The sequence below is a fragment of the Pleuronectes platessa genome, chromosome 17 (genome assembly GCF_947347685.1).
Source record: "Pleuronectes platessa chromosome 17, fPlePla1.1, whole genome shotgun sequence".
NCBI classification, from domain to species: domain Eukaryota; kingdom Metazoa; phylum Chordata; class Actinopteri; order Pleuronectiformes; family Pleuronectidae; genus Pleuronectes; species Pleuronectes platessa.
The window spans coordinates 4,498,127-4,522,642 of NC_070642.1; the positions used below are offsets into that span (position 1 = coordinate 4,498,127).

At 41.0% G+C, this 24,516-nt stretch overlaps 1 protein-coding gene across 4 annotated transcripts; it reads left to right on the forward strand.

The window, feature by feature from the left end:
* The first annotated feature begins 2,039 nt into the window (after positions 1-2,039).
* map3k7 (mitogen-activated protein kinase kinase kinase 7) lies at positions 2,040-22,154 on the forward strand. Of its 4 annotated transcripts, none has more exons than XM_053444894.1 (18): positions 2,040-2,452; positions 2,783-2,902; positions 3,634-3,744; positions 4,011-4,076; positions 4,230-4,275; positions 6,081-6,219; positions 7,538-7,666; positions 8,458-8,582; positions 8,957-9,087; positions 10,086-10,167; positions 10,373-10,503; positions 10,631-10,778; positions 11,484-11,564; positions 16,485-16,552; positions 18,763-18,862; positions 19,063-19,124; positions 19,449-19,564; positions 20,498-22,154. In XM_053444894.1, the coding sequence occupies exons 2-18, from the start codon at positions 2,810-2,812 to the stop codon at positions 20,676-20,678; spliced, it is 1,809 nt and encodes a 602-aa protein (XP_053300869.1). In that variant the 5' UTR covers positions 2,040-2,452; positions 2,783-2,809; the 3' UTR covers positions 20,679-22,154. The 4 variants fall into 4 exon arrangements, with proteins under 4 accessions (XP_053300869.1, XP_053300870.1, XP_053300871.1 ...); XM_053444895.1 differs by having other exon boundaries at positions 2,040-2,294; XM_053444896.1 differs by having other exon boundaries at positions 2,040-2,266.
* The last annotated feature ends 2,362 nt before the right edge of the window (positions 22,155-24,516 follow it).

Here is a 24,516-nt window from a genome sequence, read left to right on the forward strand (position 1 = left end):
AATAAAGCTCTGAAATGAAATACCTTGAGTAATACTTGATGTATTATCTGTCCATGGGCAGGCATAGGCTAAATGAACTTAGGCCCAGGACAGAGTCTTGGGGCTCACCACAAGTTTCGGATGAAAATGCGCAGATTTGAGAAGAAGGGAGCTGTGTCTGACAAACTAAAGTTGTACTCGAAAAAAAGAAAAGAGGTGACCATCTTTACATAACTTTATCTGTCACTTTTCATGTATGTCAGAGAAGAGACCGAAAGTTTACATTGTTATCACTTTTCAATGATTCTTCTTTCTTTTCACTTTCAGTGGCGGTGGCTTCCCCTGAAAGCAAAATACTACTCTGATGACAGCTGTGCTTCATCCTGTCAAACATCACACTATATTCAATTCCATGATGGTGAAAGTAACTGTGGAATGGCAGGATATTACCCAGATTCATCACTCACATCACGTTGCTGCAGGATGATGCCATGTGCTGCAAAGGATGCCTCCTTTGTGAGTAATCCATGTCATCTGTCCAGAAGGAGAGTTGTTTATAAGATCTGACTCCTGAAAGGTTTTCGGCCATGGAGGGAATAAACAAACATGCAAATTCCTGTTGAACTCAGGTCCCAAACCATATGCCAGTGCAGGAAGTCCCAGAAAAACTGCCAGGTGAGAACATTTTAATCACCTTTGAAATGAGCGATTAGAATAATTATTTCAGGGGAGAGAGATGGCTCCTGCTATTAAAAACCCTCTGTTCAATATCACAACAAATTAGTTCATGCTCATTAGTATGAGTTGTGCTTGCCTAGTGGTTTGGAAAGCCTCCATTGGGAACTTGCTTATTACTCCCTGTGTGTGGATCATGTAATTAGCATTCATCAAGTGTTGTGTTTATATAACATCCCTCCTCATAAATGTAATTTTGATATTACATAAGTGTTACCTGCCTGATCAAGGGGTGTCTTGCTGGCGAGGCTGAATTGTTACATCGAAAGGTCAACGGAACTTTTGTCCAACAAAAGTTCTCTTAACCAACAAATTGTATTTATCTCAAGTTATGACCATCTTGAAGTTTAGTGTCTTATCCCATGTTTATAGGCCCTTTGAGATAGCCAGCCTTAACGGGGAAAAAAACATTTATGAACAGAAGAAGGAATTCATAGAAAACCCCAAAAGTGTACAGACATTATGAAGTATTGACATATTTTCTTTAAGGTGTTGCATACAAATGTATAATCCAATAAAAGCACAATGGTATTTACCGTAAAATGATTTCATAGCACTCTGTCAGTGTTAAATGATTACGAATTATAATATTTGATTTCTAATTATAACGTAAACGTCATTTAATTATGGAGCCTTCTGAGTTGGAGCTACTTTTAAATACTTTATTTACAGTGCTGAAAAGTTCAATCTAAAACAAATTTTCTAAAGCTTCATATTGGATAAGATTTTTTTTGTACAAAAATCTGAAACAAACTAGTAATTAGAATTGTTAGTAAAATAAGCGAGTAAAAAGTGTTAACCATAATAAAATGGACATAACCCAATACAAAGCAAAATACTTGAGCAGAGTGATTTTTTGTTGTTATTCCTCCACTGTTGACACACTTGACAAAAATCTAACATCATTGTTATAGTGAGTGTGTCTGAGTTGCCATATAGTTTAGTGTAAAATAAAAAGTTCATTCAAATTCAGAAAATAAAAAGAAAAGATAAGTTCAAGTCAATTCATAAATACAAGTGTAAAAACAACCAGAAGTGACCAAAGTGCTGTAAAGTAAAATAACAATAGAATAAGAAAAGAAAAGAGCTTGTCTATCAAATGACTCGTTTGATAAACATTCAAAAATAAAATCAGCAAATATGCTGGGTCCTCTCACATGACTCTGGAGTCTGTGGAAAGCTAACCGATGAGTGAAAGTTAATGTAGCGTTAAATTCACTACAACGTTGTAGTTTAAACGATGGAAATAAAGTAAATGAACCTTTAAAGAGCGTCTTTCTTTTCTTTAGGTTGGAATGAGAACTTTAGTTCCGTGTGCTGGGGACAGCATTGCAGTGCGCACTCACTTCCTGATGCTCCTGCGGAAAATAAAAATACTCTCCTAGCTTAGCCTGCTAGCCGAGTTATGAAAAAAGTTATGTTTCTGCTATCAAGTGGATAGAGAGCGAACGATTTTAGACATGGGCGCGATTCCTCGGGTTTCCTTGCATGAATAGAAGAAATCACCCCCATGTCCAGAGAGCCGGCACCGGTGACAAGTCAACTGCGAAGGGTTGGAGAGTTGAAGCTAACAAGTCCCGGTAGCTAGCGTTAGCAGGCAGGCCAGCTAGCTAACCCAGCCTAGGCCTTAGGTGTCTTGCTTTTACCTGCAACTGTAATAATATAACATTAAACTGTGCCCAGCACCGGTGCACAGTGGTGCTATGGATCCGTAAATTGCCTTTACGTATGTCAAAAGGTAAATGTGTTGTTACGTAACTTTTCCGTGAGTCTGTTTGAGGCAGCTACACTTAGCTCTGCTAGTTAGGCTACGCAGTTAGCCAGATGGTTGGCCGCATCACTATCTCGTTTGACAGGTCGCGACATTATGTGTAACCAACCGAGCAGCTAATTTCCTCTGCAGCTATAGTGTTGTTAAACCATGACGACACGTAACGAGCTAGTTAGACAGTCTTACAATGAAGATACTGGTCTTGAAGCAAGTCCACACATCCTTGAACTGTATTGAACTGCGATCAGACGCTGACCGTAACCTGTGTTTATTTGTCTGTGGTTTGTTTGTGTTCAGTGAGCTACTAGCTGACGTTAGCTGGTAATGTCTCAGACGCTGCCCTCCGCCGACATGCTTGAAACACCACCTGGGTACCCATTTGAAGAAATCAACTATGAGGACATTGAAGTTGAGGAGGTACGTTGTGTTACCTTCGGTGGTCTGTTCAAGTTCGGGGATGTCGCAAGAGTTCTTTTCTACACTTAAACGCCAAAGGTGCTGAAGCGTGAATATAGATTCATTAAAAAGTTCAAATTTAGTCAACAATAAGTTCACTGAAGTGAGATGAGAGTCACCAGAGCTACTACAAAGCTGTCACTGTCAAGAAGTATGTGCTAATGGAGATATTGACAATACAAAAGTATGGGGTGATTGGAAGACTCAAATAACTGAGGTGGAGTTATTGAAAACAAATATAAATACCGATTTAAAAAAATCAAATTAAAATGAAGCTGGATGCCAAGCTGTGTATTTGACTTGCATAGCCTGTGAAGTTACGGTATAGCAGATGTAAGTATTTGTTTTTTAAAGTGAAAACAGTGCAAGAGTAAAAGTAATGCAGTTATAGTCTGCCACTGAACGTACTCCTCTGCCCGGTCAGTGTGCTGTGCAGGGGTCTGTACTGTCCATAATGTCCAGCAGTTTGTTTACGGTCCATCCTTCTGCCACTGATATGAGGGATTCCAGCTCCCTGTCCACCACAGAGCTGGCTCTCCTCACCAGTCTGTCCAGTCGCACAGCCTCTCTCTTCTTCAAGCAGTCTTCCCAGCACACCACAGCAGAAAACAGGGTGCTCGCAACAACTGACTGTTAAAACATCTGCATCAGAATATCTACAAGTAACTGTCTTGTTGACTGTGCATTTTCAGGTTGTGGGGAGAGGAGCGTTTGGGGTTGTATGCAAAGCCAAATGGAAAGGCAAAGATGTGGCAATCAAGACCATCGAGAGCGAATCGGAGAGGAAAGCCTTCATTGTTGAGGTACTGTTACTTTTCCTTTCTGAATCCTACCACAAGTTTAGTTGACTTACAATTATATTCACACACACCTGCAGGTCTTCTGGTGCCACTTGTTGTTTTGATCTGGGGAAAAGTCTTGGGGTCTATAGGTTGGATCTAGAACACATGCTAAAGCTATGCTGTGGCTGGTGCCCTTTCTGTCCCTAAGTATCATCATTACCAGGGAGGAGCTAGCGTCAGCAGTCATTCAGCACTCTCTCAGCCTTTTTTTTTTTTTTTTTCTTCAGCTCCGGCAGCTTTCACGTGTGAATCACCCCAACATTGTGAAGTTGTATGGTTCCTGCAATAATCCAGTAAGTTACTTGTATCATTATTATATGTAACACTGTTTTAGCTTTACAGCCACAATGATGCTCCAGCTCACCAATGGTGTATCTCACTGTGTTTCTGTCTGCTTGTTTTGTCTGTTTGGTTAATTCTGCTCTATGATTTTCCTTCCCTCTCAGGTATGCCTAGTGATGGAATATGCTGAAGGCGGGTCTTTGTATAATGGTGAGTCCTCATGTTTTGCTCAAAAAGATACTGTTTTATTACCAGTGATCGCACTTGTTCCACGATGCCAGTGGTGAAATGAACACAGCCTTGCAAAGACATGAGAAGCAGCCCTGTTCAGTTATCCTCCCACTGTGTGCATGTTTAGTCCCTCGTCCAGTTCCTTTATCAAATACTTGCACAATGACATGCTGTAAATGTCGGGTTTCTTCTTGCGTTATACACTAAAAAGAATCTGGTAAATTTTGACATGAAGTACACAGCAATATGTTTCTAGCGCTGTCCCCATGTTGGCACTTTTACATTTACTAATTTGTAAGGTGCTCGCCTTTCGTGGTTCATATTCATCTTAGATGTAAACACAGTCAAAAGTAAAAGTTGGCATCCTTCTACACCACGGTCACTCTCCGCCTCAGGGTGGCTGCCAGCTCTGTCCGCCAGACACTGGACCTACATTAACATAACCTGTCTCTACCTCTGTAAGGTTAGGTTTTTTGTTTGGTCATTTTAAATTTGGACTTGGTTTGTAAAAATATACACTGTTCCTTCTGCACTGGTCTGTGTCAGTCAGCTTAAAAAAGTGCAGCAAGACAGCTCGGGTTCTTCAAAACTTTATGGGACATCCCTAAGACAGTGTAAATACGTGCCAGTGTTTCAGCTAAAATCGTATAACTGATTGTCATAGGGGTGGGCGATATATCGAATATACTCGGATGTACTGGGGCTTGTTCCACTTAAGATACATGAAAATACTATATCGTGACCATCGAGAACATAGAGTTTCTCCCCTCTCACAGCAGACTGCTCACCACTGTCGATACTAAAAAGATGCATTTCCAAAGTCAACTGCTGAGAACTGAGAACGTGGCAGCAGCACTAAAAATATGTCTGATGGGTTCAAGAACCCCAATCACTCAGTCTTAAACAACTCTCACCTTAACAGAAGACCAGTGTGAACCACAAAATCTTGCGATTTTTTTACACATGACCTGGGGATAATATCCGGATAAGTCTGTCCGTATTTTAGCCTCACTTTGCCTTTCGCACCTGAACAAATTGGCGTGAGGTTCTCTGCACAGACGCGTTTCACAACAGCAACAAATCCTCAGACGAGGGGTGGCACAGGCGGGTGCAGAGGCAGGAAGTACCTATTAACTCCGCTGCAGAGATCACATGATTTTGTGTGCAGCATGTCGACAAAGTCGTTGGCTCTTATTACCACAAATCTTCTTGCCATCTTCGTGTCTTCTATGAGCATGACACATCGATTTTTTTTATAAAAATGTTTATGTCTGATGCGTGTTAGATATGTCAACAACCCCCACACTTGCTTGCGGTGAATCTAGTAGGGGAAATGCTACTGTGTTCTCAAATCGGTTTCTGATGACTTTCTGCTGACTTTGTCCTAACGGTGCAAGGCGAAGAAAGTCTGCAGATAATCCAGAATCGCACACTTGGACATTTGCATTCACACATGCACCTCCTCCAGAGAAAGTGTATGTCAGTGCATGTCTGAAAGCAGCTTTAGAGGTTTCTCAGCTCTCAAAAGCACTGTGAATACCTCCATAAGGATGTCTGCTGTGTTTAACATGTACTTGTCCTCCTGAGTTACAGACTCATGAGAATTCGTCCTGGAAGTCTTTGAACAATGTATTCTCAGGTCTTCCCCTCTTGAATAAACTCGTAAAAGAAACTATACCACGACATTAGCTGGCCCTGTTTGTTATATTTGTATGTGGCTGCTTGGTTCCTCTGGACATGTATTATCTGTGGTGGTTGTTGTGACTGTGCTCTCTTGTCCACAGTGCTGCATGGTGCTGAACCCCTCCCTTATTACACTGCTTCCCATGCCATGAGCTGGTGTTTTCAGTGTTCCCAAGGCGTGGCCTATCTCCATGGCATGAAACCAAAGGCTCTCATTCACAGGGACCTCAAGCCACCCAAGTATGCTCCTCCTCACCTCACACACTCCTGTCTCCAGGTTCACTGTGCCAACAAAGGGCCTTATTTCATTAAGCTACTTTGATGTCATTCATTCTGTTGGTCAGGCTTTCTGAGTGCAGAAATGTGGGATTATCTCAATAGAGTGTCGCAACTTTATCAAAACGATTTAGTCTTGTTTTCATTGACAAAGTTTACCTTTTACTTTCAACTAGTTTCAAGGTTTATCTATATAGCCCGTTTTAAACAACCAGTGTTGATCAAAGGGCTGAACAGGCTTATAACGGAAATAAAGAAGCCTGTAAAAAAAAATATATATATATATATATATATAAAAACAGGATAAATAGAAATACAAAAACTACCGCTGCAACATCTACTCTGACTTTCAATTATCTATATTTTATATTGAAATGTCAGGTAAGATATGATAAATGGTCTGTATCTATGTAGTCCTTGTCTAGTCTTGATGACCACTCAAAACACGTTACAGTACAGTTTATTCATAAACATTCCTACAGTGCATCTATGGGCAGCACTTTTTCTATGATAGGCTATTATGGGTTCTGTATCTTGCCCAATCTTGTGTGTCTTGTGTGTGTGGCCATTCAGAAAAGTACAAAAAAACAGACTATCACATACTCAGCCCCCCTCAGGGCTTAAGTACCACAGCACTACTGAGGCTATCCAGAGGTTGTTGTCTGATGGAGAGAATGCTACTGGCATGATTCTCAGGCAAGACCAGCTGTTGTAGTGTTTGCAGTTTCCAAGAAGGACAAAGTTACACATAGTGACAAAAAGCCAACTATTGGTTATCATACATGAATTTATTTAGGGACAAACTGTGTTCAGTGATTCTTCCTGGAGTATACTTGCCCTTTCTATTTCCGCGATTAGATTACGCTAATATATCATGTTAGTTTAAGCTACATCATTTAATGTGTGACTGAATCAAATAAAATCAAAACCTTCAGCTTATAGTTCTGGAACATCACTTAAAATTAAAATGCTTTACCTGAGCATGTTAGGTAAATTGGTTACAACTCTGTAGGTCAATTTGGTCTTTGGGTTCACAAGTCAATCAAACGAATAATAAAGACGACTGCAAAAAAGTTCAGACCTTTTTGCAAATATATTTTTGCTTTATTTGCCATGTATCAATTTTGTTGACTTTTTGTGGGGTTGCAGTTATGTTGAAAAATCTACTGTGTTGTAGCTGATTACGGCACAGTGTTTTCACTCCACTAAATACTCTTTTTTTTTTTTTTCTTTTCATGTTCAAAGCTTCTTTTGTGTTTATTTCTTGACGTCTTTGTTTCAGTCTGCTTCTAGTGTTAGGCGGCACCGTGCTGAAGATATGTGACTTTGGAACAGCTTGCGACATTCAGACGCACATGACCAACAACAAAGGAAGTGCAGCATGGATGGCCCCAGAGGTATTTGAAGGCAAGTATGAGCGGCATTCCAATCATTTATTAAGATAACTTCCCTGTCCCCTGTTTTTCTTTTCTCGACTAAAACATATCCACTGTTACCTTTCGATAAATTCTCAGAATCACCACAAACCATTGAACATACTCACTTATTTGTACGCGTTCTTTCTTTCACTTAATGTCCCACCATTTACGCATTTCATTTGATTCATCATCATATTCTCCTAAGCATAGTGAGAAGATAGATTGACTGATGCTGGTGACTTTATTTCCCCTCGGGAGACAGCTGCATAGAATCTGTGTTCTCATTCGGCCAGAAGCCCAAATGTATTTCTGTGTGATGAGACATGTTCTTGGCGATGGGGTCAGCAGAAAAGATGAATTGAAGCCAAATCATTATCTTATATTTGGAGGCAAGTTACAAGGTTCCGGTGCAGCTTAACGATGCATTGCTGCCCTCTGGGTGAACTCTTAAACAAGTAATTAACATCAGTGTGAAATGTTATCAGAAAGCCTCAGTGCGGCAACTTTAAAGTAGGTGAGCGATGTTGCAGGAATAGGCCGTGTAATTCAGCAACACAGGAGCTGTTTCTTGGGAAAAAAATTGCTTCCTTATTTTCCTCCTCCTTCCCTTTGAAAACAGAAATGGCATAAAATGTGCTGTGCTTTCCTAAACACATCCTCCTTCTCATCCCTACTGTGCCACGGAGATGAACTGTTGCCAGTGATGTCAAACGGAGAATGTGTTTTTTTCTTTGTTCGCAAGGTTCCTAAGTGTTGCTGTGGGTTCCTCTGTTCTTGCAGGCAGCAATTACAGCGAGAAGTGTGATGTGTTCAGCTGGGGGATCATTCTCTGGGAGGTGATCACTCGCAGGAAGCCCTTTGACGAAATTGGAGGACCGGCCTTTCGCATCATGTGGGCTGTGCATAATGGTGAGTCACCGACCGTTCATGGTGGGGTTAGGAAGTAAAGGCCACGTCCAGCTGTCAGCCACTGGGAGTTCCCAGATGTGCCCGCACAGCCAGGCCTGCTGGGCGACTGTGAAAGCAAAGAGCCGCACTCCCTGCAGTTTATTCTGTAAAGAGATGGATGAAGGAGAATACTAATGCGACACTAATAATACCTGGGGATAAGTCTGATAATTTTCACCACTGAATCTTCCCGACTGAGTCATTACTGGCCTGTGCAGCAGCTCACTAGAAACTTAGAATACATTTGGAATATTTCTTTGCTTGACTTTTGTAATGTTAGTGGTTCCTTTAGCTTTGTGTGAGCATTTAACAAAATAATGTTTGTCTACATTCAGGTACAAGACCTCCTTTAATCACAAACTTGCCCAAGCACATTGAGAGTCTGATGACTCGCTGTTGGTCTAAAGACCCCTCTCAGCGGCCTTCTATGGAGGAGATCGTGAAGATCATGACTCATCTAATGAAGGTAATCTGTCCCCACATACTGCCCACCATCTGTATAAGGCTGCCATTAAACTGAGGTGAATGAATCATTAAACCTGACTTAAGTAGTTGAATCACAGAGAGCAGAAATAAAAAAGGTAAAACTTTAAATGTACATGCAGTCTTTAATAACATGGGAAGCATTAACCAGTTCTAAGGAATGGTCTTGAGTGAATGCCTTCACTCATCATACAGCGACTTGAGTAGCATGAGAGGAATGTTGAGCAGTGACTTAGACTGTCATGTAAATACAACCTGGCTCTGTGTGTAGAGAGGAGAGAGAATCTAATTCTGTGGACTGGATATTGGTTCAGGACAGATTTCACAAAATGATAGAATTAATCAGTGTTATATCATACATGTGGGACAATACAATATTCTACATGGCTTTCTTATATCATTTCAGTCTTGTTATGATGAAATGCTTCTGACCAAAAATAATATTATTGCACAGTGAATACAGTTCAATGTAGTTAAGGGCCCATACTAATTTCTACCTCCAAATAATTCATTTTATTAAGTTTTCGGTTTCCCTCAACAAAGAAATAATTTAGGCTTATTTATTTCACATAACTTAATAGAAATGTATATACAATAAATGTAGGTCTATACAATAGACACATTCATTGGCAAGAATATGATATAAGTTGTTCACTTTAATGTTGTGTTGTGGTTGTGTTTGGATAGTTCTTTCAGCCTACTAGTAGTGTTAGTAGTAGTACTAGTACTGGTTTATACTAGTACACGAAACCAGATAAGAGGTATTTTACCATCCTTTAGATAGGTGCAAATATGTAATCTTATCATCTTGCGGACGAGAATATTTAATTTGTCCTTGATTTAGTTTGGAGCTATGCTGTGTTCATTATTCAGTCAGATGTTATACTTACTGCACAGATGCAGGTATTGAGAGCCACCCTGGGCAATATATCTGATAATGGTTCTGATATTTTATCTGCCTTTTTATCTGCCTTTTTGCAGTACTTCCCTGGATCCGATGTACCCCTGCAATATCCATACCAGTATTCAGATGATGGACAGAGCAACTCTGCAACTAGTACAGGTACAAGAGTTTGTACTTGTAACATTGGTTATCAGCATTTATAGATCTGTGGAAACGCGTCATTGCACTTTTCTCATTTTAGATATCTCACAGTACTGAAAACAATGCTGGAGCATTACAGTTGCAGGCTGTAAACATTACTAACAAGAGTTTTGTTTTTTTAATGAGCAAATGTTGAATATGTCCTGTTTCTTGGGAATTACAGGTTCATATGTGGACTACACTGGCACCAGCACAAGCACCAAAAGTGATGCAAACATGGAGCGCAGCGATTCTCAAGGGAGCAACGACACGATCAAGATTACTCCTCAGTTTGCACCTTACTTCAAGCCAAAGGTACGGGCGTCCTCCCCAGTCCTATCAAAACCACTTAATATTGTCGTTTACAGCAAATATTAACAGAGAAAATAAAACATAAATATGAAAAACATCTACTGGAGTGAGTGTTCTTCTGCTGTTTTAGGGAGACCCGTTGAGGACTCTGCCTCTGTCCAGAGGAGGCAGTGTTGAGAGTCTGCCTTCACGGACACAGTGCCTTGCATCATCTGAAAGCAAAAGAATGAGTGCTGACCTTTCAGAGCTGGAGCACAAGACGCCATTTGCACCTGCAGGTAATGTCACACATTACAAAGCACAAAGTTTAACGTCATGAAAAGTAAGAAGGGAGCTTATGAAGGGACACTGGCATGATGTTAGTTTTTACAATTTTGGATTTGATAATACGTGTATACATGAAAGGCATGCAGAGTTATTGTTGAGGCGAGCCTTGCTGGAATGAGGCCTTTCTGAGTCCGCAAGAAGCTGCTACCCCAATACCTGAGTCAGATTGTTTGTCATGTGCCTACAATGCTCTGAGGTAAAGATTGGTCTCTAAAAAAATCGGAGCCAGACCCAGCTGTCCCCCCCCCCCTTTCAAATACTCTGCGAGAAAGATCCAGATTCGCCAGTGGTGTCATAATGAAATTTCACCTCAAGAGATCCCTTGTATAGTTCTGATTTAAACTTGATTACAGCCCAGCGCACATTTTATGTCTATTTTTAGTTTTGTTGATTACATTTATTTAATTAAAAGAAACATGTCATTTCATGAGAGAGCTTGTGTAATTCATGCATGCTGTTGTCTGTTGCTATAGTGCAGTGGCTGCACAGTGCCTGGAATGTACAAGTGCATGCTGCCCTTGCACATACACTGTATGCTCTGCATGTGTGTGGCCTACATTTCTAGTCCAGTCCAGCTGTGGGCTCCGTCCCCCCAGTTTGTCTCTGTCTGCATGCTTTTTGTGTACGCAGCTGTATGTGTGTATGTTTTTCCGCAGCACCCCCACAGTATAAACGAGGCCACCGTAAAACAGCATCATACGGCACCATTCTGGATGTCCCCAAGATCGTCATAACAGGTACCACTGGACCACTGGGCTTCCTGATGACTGGGTGGAGCTGGCTTGGCTCAGCCTGTAGGTTGCTGTGCTCCTGTGTGTCACTCCATGTTATGCCCCTCACAGGATTTTCATTCCTATTAAATTTGTCGCCATTCGACACAATAATGAGAAATTTCGGATTGAATCAAGCAGGTTTTGGAGTAACACACATCAGAGTTGCCTTATGTTTTTGCCCTCTGTGATTCCTTTATTGGGCAGAGACAGAACATGAGTTGAAATTGGAGCTTTCTCATCTGTTATACCTTTATTATCCACAATTTTATGGAAGCTAATTTATCCTCCTATGAGGCTAATGAACCTTCCATTTAGAATTTCAATAAGAGCAAAAAGCTGAATTCAGGAAATCCACATTTCGTCACATCAGGTGTCACAGATGAGACAACTCCCGAACTCATGGCCCTGTCATCTCTCTGGCTTGGCTGCAGTGGATCATGGACAGCAGGAGTAAACCACAACACACCACTTCTCTGTATTTTAACTTGTCCTTGCCTTTCACGCACAGAGGACAGTGAGGAAGCATGGCATCCCCCCTCCTCCTCCTCTTTTTGCTCTCATTACATCCATTAACTTTGAAAAAGTCATTTTGATTAATCTCTCAGATTGAAGGTCAGAGCTATTATTACAAGCAGACATATGGTTGAAAAGACTGGGGAAAGCTCTGGATGACAGAAAAGGTTTCTTTTTTTCAGCCTTGTGAGACGCGTTGAATAAGAGACTAACTTAATCCAGTGACAAAAGGAGTCAGCTGTTGCATGTTATCAAAGGAAGAGCACTTTAATTTAATTGCATGTAAACATCTGGACATCAGGCCTTTCTTCCCCAGCACTCCTATCCCTGGCAGACGTTGAGTAGGAGTATTAGTAATGGTATACAAAGTCCATTGTTGTATATGTACCTCTGGCATAGGGTCCTGGTAAAATGGGAAGTAAAACACTTATTTTTAAATATCTAAACATTAAATGGCAGCTTTTTGGCTGAAGTTCTCTAGCAGCACAGAACCACGAGACAAGACATATTCAAATCACTTTGTTTTTTATTTGTGTTTCCTCTAGAAGAACATGATACAATAAAAATGTCCTATTCAGATGGGTTAGGGTTAGAGTGCTACAGTCTCTACAGTCAAGTTAAATTAGCCGTAAAACAGGTTAAATCGGTAGATTAGAGCTCGGACACATTCTCTGTATTTTCTAGCTGCAATCCAAACGTTTGCAAACCATTATTTTGTCTATTAATCTCACAATACATTTATCTATTAATCTAACAATTATTTTTCATTCCTCGATTTATATAATAATGAATTTATCCAAAATAAAATCTCCTCAAACAAAGGTCCGAAACATCATAATGTCTAACATGCGTTATGATTCAGTGTCATAATGTTAGAGTAGCCTAGTATTTGTATCAATGTCTCTATGAAGTCAAAAACTGACTGTCAAATAAAATAAAGAAATTACAATTCAATAGTGTTTCATTAATGTTTATTATTATTTTACTAGGGTACTCTAATATCCAAATAAATGTTATTTTCTCATTTCAAGTAAAATAAGGTTTGCCTTCAAAAACAAAATAAAGAGCTTTTGAAAAAGGCATCTTAAAATAAAGTGTTACATTTTAGAAAGTAAAAAAGGGGGGTTTTCTGGTTTCTTCTTTTTCTTAACGACATTTCACATCTGGACAATCAACAAATATTAACAACTAAGCAGCTTTAACACTTTTCTCTTTGTTCCCACTTTCTCCTGTTTAATGACAGAAGTAAATTCTACTCTGTGCTGCCAGGATTTACTACCGTAATTACAAAAATTTGAAAATAAGACAACCGTAAATATGAGAAAAGTAGCTCAGGATAAAATAGAAACATTCCGTCAAAATCGAATAAGAGTTCTGGGTCCGGTCCGGACCGTGGTCCACCTATTGGTGACCTATGATTTACATGATCGTGGGCGTTTTTTATCGCTTCAGCTTGCTCTTCAGGTGAATGTATGCACAGCTACCTACCTTACGACGTGTCTACGCACGTACCGCAAATCGAAGAGCTGCCAGAGCCCTACTCTCGAGCTAACAGAAGAGTGTTTTGTATGGGATAGAACTAGAAGTGATTAAAAGTACTATGACCAATTTGTAATGAATTAGTAGAGCAGCAGTCTGAGTTTATTAAATGGCATATTTTTATGTATGGGTTTCATGGCAAACAACGCAGGTTGAGCATTGTATTGGAAATCTTGCAACAACAGCAGATCCGGACGAGATCCAATACGTTTTTTGTGTTGTTTTTGCTTCCGCACTGGCGAAAGTGGCTGGTGGCATTATGTTTTCAGATTGTCCGTCTGTCCATCCCATTCTTGTGATTGCTATATTTCAAGAATGCCTTGAGGGAATCTCTTCAAATTTGGTGCAACATTCACCTGGAGTCAAGGATTAACTGATTTAACTGGCGGCTTTAAAGAATGTTAATGTTTTTCTTGAACTTGATATCTTAAGACCAGCTTGAGGGAATGTCTTCAAATTTGGTATAAACGTTCACTTGGACTCCAAATAAATTTATACGATTTTGTTTCCTGGAGGTCAAACGTCAAGGTCACAGTGACCTCATGGTCTTGTGAATGTTTTATGTCGAGACTGCCCGTAAGAAATTTCATACATCTGGCACAATTCCCTTTTGACCTGATGAGAATTGTATTGTCGTAGGTCACTGTGACCTCTCACACAGCATAGAGCGTAGGAGGAGGAGGAGCAAACCACGTGTTAATGTTTGGGCTCCTGCATAGATGTGGACAACTCTGCATGTATTGACTGAATATAGGAGGTTCACACCACTGAATAATTATAAGCAGCGCTGCTTCAGGACAGACCGACATTTAAGGTCCGGTCGTCATGTGTTGGAGTCTGCTTGTTCCTCACTCCCCCTCTGACATGCTCTCAGTTTACACTATAATAATAAAAACCATCACTGATCACAAGTTATTAGGACACGACAGGACTGACGTTTATACTTTGTTTGTTTTATTCCCTCCAGAGTTTATGAGGCGCATGTTTAAACATGCTACACAACACGAGAAAAAAATTGACGCACACAGTGAGGACAACAGAGTTAACATGATCCGATCATCGATTAATAACTACTTTAGAATATAGGACTAGATGGTGAATGTCCCATGTGATGATCAGTTTGTGTGTGAAGTGCTGTGGCGCTGATTTATGTTAAGATAAGATAAAACTTTATCATCCACACACTGGGGAAATTCAGTTGTCACAGCAGCAGGCACGTCAGAATCTGGTAGAAAGGTTGAATAAAGAAGTAGAAAAAGGCATAAAAATGGATTATATGCACCTTTTCCCTGTAGTGGTTAGTTTTAAATGTAATACGTAAAGTGCAGTTGCACAGGATCATTGTACAAGCAAGTAAAATCAGTTTTGTGCTTAAGAAAAAACTTTTGTACATAAGAATACTGTACATAAACATAAATGTGTAAAACTAATTTGTTCTGATTATTTGATTTATATCGCGGTATCTATCGCTATTGAGTGATATGAAAAGAGATATTGCGATAATATTTTTTTCCCATATCGACCAGCTCTAATGGTGAGTAGATAATGAGTGAAAAAGACTTTGGTCTCCAAAAACATGCTTTTGGCCTCTTGAATGTGATATCTCAAGACTGCTTAAGGGAATTTCTTTAACTTTTGATCAGCTATCACTTGGACTAAAGATAAAGTAATCACATTTCAGACGTCAAAGGTCACAGTGACCTGTAGTTATATAAATCTGGAATGAAAATTATGTCACAATAATTACAAACTGCACTGGTTAGCAGAGGCCTACGACTGCAGTTCTGTAATTCTAGTTTCAGTGTGTGTCTTTGTGTTTTGTTGTCTTCATTGTGCCGTAGGTGGAGCTTCTGTACAGCTTAGACAGATAAATCCAGCAGTCTGTGTCTGTTGTGTGAGTAAGTGTGCAATGATCAGTTCCAGGATATGCAGAGTTTGGAAAATACACACCCTTTCGGGGAAAAAGCTAATTCCTGCAAAACAAAGTAGAGGGATGCTTATATATTCTTTGTTTTTGTATATAGCTCTCAGTTAAACAGAAAACAGAGCCAAATTGAAGCATTTGGTAAATTAATTTATACATATATTTTAAACTCATAAAAACATATCTAGGTATGATATTTGACTCCAGAAAACACACTTAATAATATTTTTTTGGGGAACAGTGTGTCCAAAATTGATGAACTGTGATCCTGCGTGGAAAAAAGATTGAAAAACTATTATTTACAACACGGATCACTTGATTGACATTCAGTTTTGTTATGAGATAAATAATACAAACTTGGAGGACAATATGGGCTTCAGGGCTGGTAAATTCCTATATTACAACTTCAAGTGTAAAGCAGGTTCTATGTTTTGACGGCGGTTCCTGAACAGGTGAGAGCTCAGGAACGTTAGTTTCACCCTGGTGTTCCACCGGGCAGCAGACAAACAAGTGATGATGAGTAAGTGCTGTACCTGCCAGGTCCTGGGGACCTTGTCCTCACCTCACCACTGGCCTGTAACCCAAACCAGCCAGTCAGTGCAAACCAATCATGTATAAGCATGCTCGGCTATTTCTGTGGATAGATTTGCTCTTCAGTGATTGATGTGTATATTTGTCGTGCACCAGCAGTGCAGCTGAGTTCTTAGAGCACTGCGGTTGCGTTCCAGCCATGCCGCAGCACATGTCGACAGGCCAGAATGTAAATGGTTAAATCAGTGCAGCTGTTCCCCGTGGGTCTGGGTGCTCTCCTACCCACCAGCAAACACCAGAATCGATCCCCCGCAGTTACTAACTTCGAACTGTTCCTGATTTCCTTCTCTCCCCTGCCCCGTCCATCCCGTTCACAGCCACGTGTGAGTCTCAGAGACGTCGCTCCGTGCAGGATCTGCCAGGCATCGGCACAGAGTCCAACCAGGTAAGACACAGTCGGGCCAAAAGAAATGAATGGAAGAACTGCTCTCTTGATGGTAAGAGTGACTTATGGGCCGGGAATTGACATTAGTCTCATTTGAATATGTTTTTGCCACAGCTGCTTTGTGGGTTAGGAAACGTACTAAGAGAGAGTATGTTTATATGTATAACAATGTCCCATCTGTTTCTCTGCCTGTGCAGACAGGTCAATATAATTTAATTATCTATATAAAGTGGTTACCATCACTGTTTTATTATTGACTGACAGTGACACTGACTTATGGGGGATTACTTGTGACTTGGGTTCGACACCTGTTGATGGGCTTTCTCCAGTTTCCTTTTGAGGCAACCGTAGCATTCGCCCTGGGGCATGTGGTTTCCAATCTTAAGTTAGTGTTTATATCCTCAACCATGACACTCGCCCGCAGGGTGGAAAGTGTTGCCCAAGTCACTGCCCATCCCCCTTGACTTGCCAGCCTATCCAGCAAGAGGCTCAATCAGCCCACCCATCCATTGCTGCACTGCAGTATGGTTCCATTGCTATGTGGTACAAGTTAAGAAAAGGTTTGGAGGTTCACAAACCTGGAGAGAAGAGGCAGAGGCAACTGGTGAACCTGGTGTGTGTTCACGTGGTTGTGCCATTTATTTCCTGTGTACTTCCCTTCGGTATTGCATTGACTGCTAGCATGGCAGGTTATAGAGCCAGAGCTGGCTGTGTTGTGTGTCCTGAGCAGGAAACTGTGATTTGTTGTTGTTGATCGCACCATTACCAAGTGTCAGACATGCCCAGTATCAAAAGTTAAAGCAACTTTCAAGTGTGAATGCACATGATTTATTCGTCAACCACAACACTGCTAACACGTTCTCTATCCTTGGCTTGTAAAGCTGCAGTTAGTGATATAAGTACAATGTGTCTCAGGCTTCATAGGCATAGGGTCATGTGATGGAAGCCTGACAAATCAGCGAAGGCCATTTTGTGACCGAAATATCCAGTCAGCAAGTGGCTGGGAGTCTACGTCATAATTTCCAAACAGGAACGTCACCTTAGAGTTTTCACATCAAAACCGGACCAGCAGCATTTACAAACATCCAAACAACTACAGGAGGATTTCTGATTTGTCCCTAACAGTTTTATTTATTTGTTGTAAATAGCTGTGAAAGTGGGTCAAACCAGAGATAACCCGATCAGTGCACAGTGACTTAGTATAATGACAAACACCTGCCCAAATGTGTTCATCAACAATAGCAGCAACACACTGGTTAAAATTTAACATTTCTCATATATAAAGTGGCTTTTACCTCTGGAAGAAGACATGTGAACCATCAGCTTGTGTCTGAGAGATCTGTGCAGTTTCATTAAGGTTATAGACCGACCAGAGACCTGCAGGCAGCTGCTGTGTTCACTGTTGAGTTCCTCTCCTCATGTGAAGCCTTGTGGAGGTTTGACTGTTGGATGCATTCTGGTTCTGGAGAGAGAAATCCTTGGGGAGATGTGTGATTGATAAATCAGAGCCAGGAATAGGAAGATATTAGTGGGGGAACCGCACACTGCTCCTCCACATACAAACGCTCTGACACAAACTCTCACAATTTTAAATAAGCTCCTCGGCTTGAAGCATTTCTCCTGTTTTCCAAACATTTGTCTCCGTTTGTTTAGAAGAAAATCCACGGGGCTGTAGAAACAAAGTTCATTCAGAGTTCCCCATAAGGACTTTGTACAAAAGTGCTATTGCCAAAGGAAGATAGATGGTGTTGTATTGTTTGTGGGATCAATCTGACCTCCGGATTCCCAGCGGTGTGTTTGTTATTGATTATGGGTTCTCTTTAAATTAAATTAGTTACCATCTCTTTCCTATGATGGGATCTAGAGAGACACACTCAAGACTTAAATCTGGGTAACATTGTAATAACTTTTGATATTTCTTAGAAACAGTGCTCTTTAGTTCCTAAGGGGTATAACTAGTTATTCTTTACTAAACAAAATCTATTATTTTCTTCATTTAAATCTCAACTACACCCCTGTGAAGTTGATGACTGTATTACTATCCCAGAAATATAAAACCCTATCTCAAAAGTGTACGATAAGCTGATTGGTGTGCTGGAATGTCATTGTTTCTTAATGGTCATGATCCCATGTTGCTGCTGCAAGTCTTAAGAGGCTGTGATTGGCTCCCACTTGACTGACTGTGTGTGTGCGTGCGCATCATCTTGCAGGGGAGCAGGAACAGCAGCAGGTCTTCCAGTCCCAGTATGAGGATGATGCCACCTGATAAGACGGGCAGCAGAGGTTACTTCTCCCCTGAGGATCCCACAGGTACTCACAACAACAATACACCAGAGTGATTGTGAAAATATCTCCTCTCTACCAGCAAATGAAAAGTAGAATCTTACATGTAGCTGCGTTTGACTCTATATTCAGCCAATACGCAAGTAGAAGTCATGAGAAAATGGATTTGACGCATCAAATGATAATAACAGATCTCGCTCGCTCTCTGTCTCCCTCTCTCTTCTCAGACAGCAACGGCTCAGACAATTCCATTCCCATGGCGTATCTCACCCTGGATCACCAGCTGCAGGTACAACTTCCTTTCAGCCTCCCGCAAACAAAAAATGTTTTTGTGTATATTTGAATAATGCCAATTTTAGTTATGTCCTGGTGGTGTTGCAGCCAACCTCTTTACTCTCAAACAGGAATTTAAGGGCACTGTAAATTGCTGGTAGAAACTGGATTACAAAGGGAATGTCCCTGAAAAGGTGGCGCTTATGTGAATATATAAACACACTGTTAATCAGTGAGGTGTGTTACCCTCTGCTCAGGCTCCAGCTGCAGTGATGCACAAGCGGACCGTTTAAAGTTGATTAACAGCAACGTGCTGTTGCATGTGTTTCTGTGTCTGCAGCCCCTCGCTCCCTGTCCCAACTCCAAAGAGTCCATGGCTGTGTTTGAGCAGCACTGCAAGATGGCCCAGGAATATCTGAAGGTGCAGACAGAGATCGCCCTGCTGATCCAGAGAAAGTAAGAACAAAGCAGACATTTTTCATCTTCTGTTCTTTTTGTGTGTTTGGCTTTCATGTGGAATCGAATCAGTTCCCTTGAGTGAAGGGAAAAAGCTTCTCCTCTGTGTGCGTTGTCACAAGTTGAGCAGAATGAATGTCCCCACGCCACAAGAACTTAACAATATCTAAATGCGGAGCAGTGAGGGTAGAAGAAGTCAACTGTTGGCAAGCACCGAATTGAGCAGAAGCAGAAGCCGCACACACAACAAGTGTTTGACTAAACAGCTCATCTGGTATTTATAGAACATGATGGAATCAGCATTTTCTACAAAGATCACTGCTGCGTTCACACATCCAGTCTTTACTCTGGATCTGCATCCAGTGCTCCAGTGCTTCAGTGTTTCTGTCCAGCACTTCACTCTTAAGGCTGTTGTTGATTGTTGTTTGTGTAACAACAAGAATCAAGTAAGCATAATTTGCTGCAAGAAAACCAAACTACTTGCATTCCACGCGAAGCCATGCTGCGGCTTTGCTTCGCCATAGGAAGCAAATGATTTACTTGCTCCCTCGCACACATTGGGAGTGAATGGCAAGTGGAGGTCTGCCACTGATACATCTGCTATGTGATCAGTGAAAGAAAAGTTCCCGTATGTGAGAGAGAACTGCATCGCAACTCTGAGGTCTGACAGTTTGCATGGACAGTGACAACTTTATGGATGAGACACAAGCGCAGGGGCATGAATGCGGCAAATAACACTGCACAAAGAATTTGGTTTATTACGCAGCTGCTGTGGAACAAATTAGAAGTCTAGATCACTTTTGGGAAACGCTGCCTCAATTTAACTTTATTGGATGGCTTCCAAAATCCCAATGGCTGATAAGTGAAGAAAACCAGTCTCAAATGTAATAATGATGATGATGATGATGATGATGATGACTCCTGTGTGTGCAGGAAGGAGCTGATTGCTGAACTGGACCAAGATGAGAAGGACCAGCAGAACACATCTCGCCTGGTGCAGGAGCACAAGAAGCTGCTGGAGGAGAACAAGAGTCTGTCCACGTACTACCAGAAGTGCAAAAAACAGCTGGAGCTGATACGAGTCCAGCAACAGAAGAGACAGGGCACGTCCTGATGAGACACATTATGAACCACTACTGTCCCTCCCTCTCCTCCGTTGACCGCCCCCCCCCCCCCACGCTCTTTCCCCCCTGCACTACAACACCACCCTCCCTCATGCTCGGCTCTCACACACTCACTCACACCCAGTCCAGCTTTGTAAAGAGACCTGCACTCTACTGTGTCCTGCATGTTGCATTTAGAACTGTGCTCCTGTCCGGCAGGCAGACATCCACTGTACATACATTTGCACATGGTTGCAGTGAATTCTGGGACACCGCAGGCCAAACAGTCACTGCACTCCACCCTGCTTCTGCGCTCATGGACCAACCAGTGGGTCAGCCGCAACGCTGTTTGTGGATGTGTGACGGCGGGCAGACGAGCGCGGGCGTGGGCGTCTCTTTGCGTTTGCTCTCAGGGCGTCTTGGGGTTTGCCCAGTCAGTGTGTGTCCACTCCTCATTTGCTGACAGCCACACCGTCCTCCACAATGTGAAAACCAAGACAAAAGGCTTCTCGACAAAAAGTGTGAACCTTGTGCAGATGTTTCAGAGAAACGAGGGGGTTCGAAACCAGCTCTACAGTGTGAACATGGAATCCCTGTTATGCAAATCACACACTCTCCTCAAATCCCCGTATTTATCTCTCCCTTCTCTCATCTTGAGCATGAGCCCGTCCACAGTTTTACTTCCTCCAGCTGATGTGTTCAGTTCACACAGGGATACACTTGATGTCAGACATCACAGTAAAAGGATTCTCTCAGCGTTTGTGTGAACCTGGAAAAAAAAAGAGTCTCGGGCTATGGATTCCCTCTTTATTTTGACTTCAGTATTGTTTTTGCGTGTCGATGTTTTTGTCTTTTCTATCAGTAGTTCACTTTGTATGATAGCTCTTGTGTCATGTTTTTCCGTTAGGACATATTTTATCTGGGAATGCCCCTGAAGGCAAAGTAGATGGGCCTATAATTCTCTATACAGTATAGTTTGTTTTTAGTTCACATGTTGCCTTAGGAGTTGCCTGCATTTAAGTGCTTGTTTTATGTAACATTTAGTATCAGGATGAATGCTCGTAAAAACTCATGATGGACATTGAATGGAAGGAGGGGACTGAGAGGAATGTACGTCTGTGAGACGATGGTGTAAAAGCTTCACATCCCAAAAAGTGGCAAGTGCTCAAAAAAGAAGCATTTGATATCAATTTATTTTCCTGTTCTCTCATCTCTTTCAGTATTTTTGCACAATCGCTTATTTTCCTCTGGTCATGTTCGAATTTTATTTCTCATTTAGATCAATTCTGTTTCTAGAGTTCAAGGTTTGACGAGTCTGAATCATGAAACTGCGTCTGTACAGAAGGAATCTTCAGCGATTTCCCTCAGATCAGTTTTCGTTTTCGCTGCCACACAAACACACAGTGTTTCCTGAATGTTTGGGAAATGAGGTACAGTACACGACAAACAACAAGGCATTCTGAAATAAACTGAATGGTGAAAAGGTGTTTTTGTGTAAATGTTTGGCTCTTATGCATGTACAGTATACTTGCAATATGAAGCTTGGAGATTAATTAACCAAACTGTGATAATCATGAAAATGTGATCCTCAGACAGCTAGCTAAATTAATAACTTGAAAGTTGAGTCGTCTTCTCTTTTTACAAATTTTGGATCAAACAACCATTCTTCTCACTGGAACATATTTAAGTTTCATTTTCACACAGTTTACATCAACACTAAAGCTTGTTTTAAGCACTTTGGCATTAGATTACAAGCTTGATTCCAGGACATATTACTTTTCCACTTAAATAATTGCATCCCAGATGTGATGTTTTTGGTTTAAAGCATCTTTTACATTGTATCACCTAACGGTATGTTAAATGCTAATGTAGCTAATGAGCAACCAAATATGAAACCTCGTCCCATATCCCTCAGCTTTTGGGTGACCCTCAAATCTTTAGTAGTATTTTTCTGCAGTAGGTGAGTGTCTTGCAGGAAGTCATGAATGAGTGGGCGGCACCCGGAGAAAGAAAATGGGCCTAGGGTTAAGAAGAGCAAGTACACAGGTGCTTTCTTGAAAGACATTTTATTTTTAAATCCAAAGAAATGTCAAAATACTCAGAACGGTAAGCGTGATGTCAATAAGACCTAATATCTGTTTTAAGTGACATTGTGTGTTTGTGCCAAACTGTGTCCTACAGCTGCTCATGGAATACACAAGTCCCACCCATGTAGTTATCAGTTCAAAAACTTTAATTACACATAAGTCACAAACAGGTGTTAATTTACAGATTTGTCTCTGCTGTATAAAAAACTATCAGTAAGAATGAAAACCATGTGACTCCACAGCTCTTCAAGCTTCCTCCAAACGCCCAGATTTTCAAGGATTAAAAGAACATTACACAATTTTAGGTATATACCTATTTTAGGTCAAATAAAATTTATGTTTAAATCAGAGTCAAACTAGGGACACAAGACAACATTCTTATCTAGTATGATAACATCTTCTAAAAACAATGTAAGAGCAAATGAGAAAATACAACAACCTTAAAGTTTACTTTATGTTTGTGTGTTTTACGTGTTACATGAACTAACACAATAAAACCATAGAGTTCCCACCTTGCCTGCTGCTTCAGTGTGTGGCTGTGCTGGGAACAATGGATAGAAGTGCAGATGGAAAGAATGGAGAGGAGAAGTATGTGCAGCCCACCACACACAGACACACACATACACACATTTTGACACTTCATGGGCAGGGATCCCCGTAAAGTATGGTGTCAATAATTTCCCCCGCTGTACATCACACACTCTGTCAGTATAAGGCCTATAGGTCATGTCACACTCAGTCTCCATGAATGAACACTCAGTTTGGGCTCTCAGATTTCACAGGTGGCACAGTGTGTGGACGTGCGTGGGGCACGGTGTGGTTGTGTATGTCAGTGTGTGACTGAGATTGTGTAATTGTGTGTGGGACAGCCGAATGCATGTGTCACGCAGCAAATAGCTGAACCTTCACTCACTGTTCAGTATTTTCTAAATTCGCCAAGGATCTGTGTTTGTCTGTGTTTGTTTGTTTGTCTGTTATTTGGTAGAATTCTGCAAACATAACTGGAAATTTACCTCAACACTTGGTGGAACGATACAATATGGGTCAGGAAAGAGCTCAGGATCAGGGGGAGGATCCAGGATTTTTTATTTATAGGCGTGTTTAGGGGCCTGATATCTATGAGGATTTGTGACATATTTATCATTTGGATCTAGTGAATTTGAATGTGGTGTCAGAGGAATGCACAATCTACTTCCTTTTGTACAGTATTTGTAGATGATGGCCCATATCATTCTGCTCAGAAATGTTGATTTATTTGTTTTCTGAATTATCTGAATCGTGATTCGTCATATTTCAATTTATAGAGAAAAACAATTCATTGTAGTATTCAAAAAGGCCATCCACTCAAATCCTGAGTTAGACAGTTTTGCATATATACATTCGGATGAGGAGTGTCAACATTCATCCTAGCCAGACACATATTGTTGCAGATCATCACCAACTCGTCTGTTTAATTTGAATCAATGTAGACTCCATCTCTGTTGACTGGTTCAATTATCCACATGTTTATGTTGTGTTACGTAAACTCCACAGTTTGTTTGCCCATAATTCATGTGGATCTCAGGCCTGGACCGTTGCTGTTGCTGTACTCGTACAATGTAAATATATTCTACTGTTTGGTTGTTTGTGCCCAAAGTCTTTCTGTCCTCACAGCTCTGTTTACAGGAGGATGTTTGTTGACATGAGATCTCCAGTGGAATATACACTGGTTGGAAGTCGCACTCGGACGCATAGTTTTTAAACCAAAGCATTTCATCCTGAT

What these genes read in the sequence shown, in the direction of transcription:
- map3k7 (XM_053444894.1), top strand. Translation starts at nt 2,810, where the DNA reads ATGTCTCAGACGCTGCCCTCCGCCGACATGCTTGAAACACCACCTGGG. An exon ending in CAACTCTGCAACTAGTACAG is followed by an intron (nt 10,168 to 10,372) that starts GTACAAGAGTTT and finishes TGGGAATTACAG; the next exon opens with GTTCATATGTGGACTACACT. An exon ending in CACCTTACTTCAAGCCAAAG is followed by an intron (nt 10,504 to 10,630) that starts GTACGGGCGTCC and finishes CTGCTGTTTTAG; the next exon opens with GGAGACCCGTTGAGGACTCT.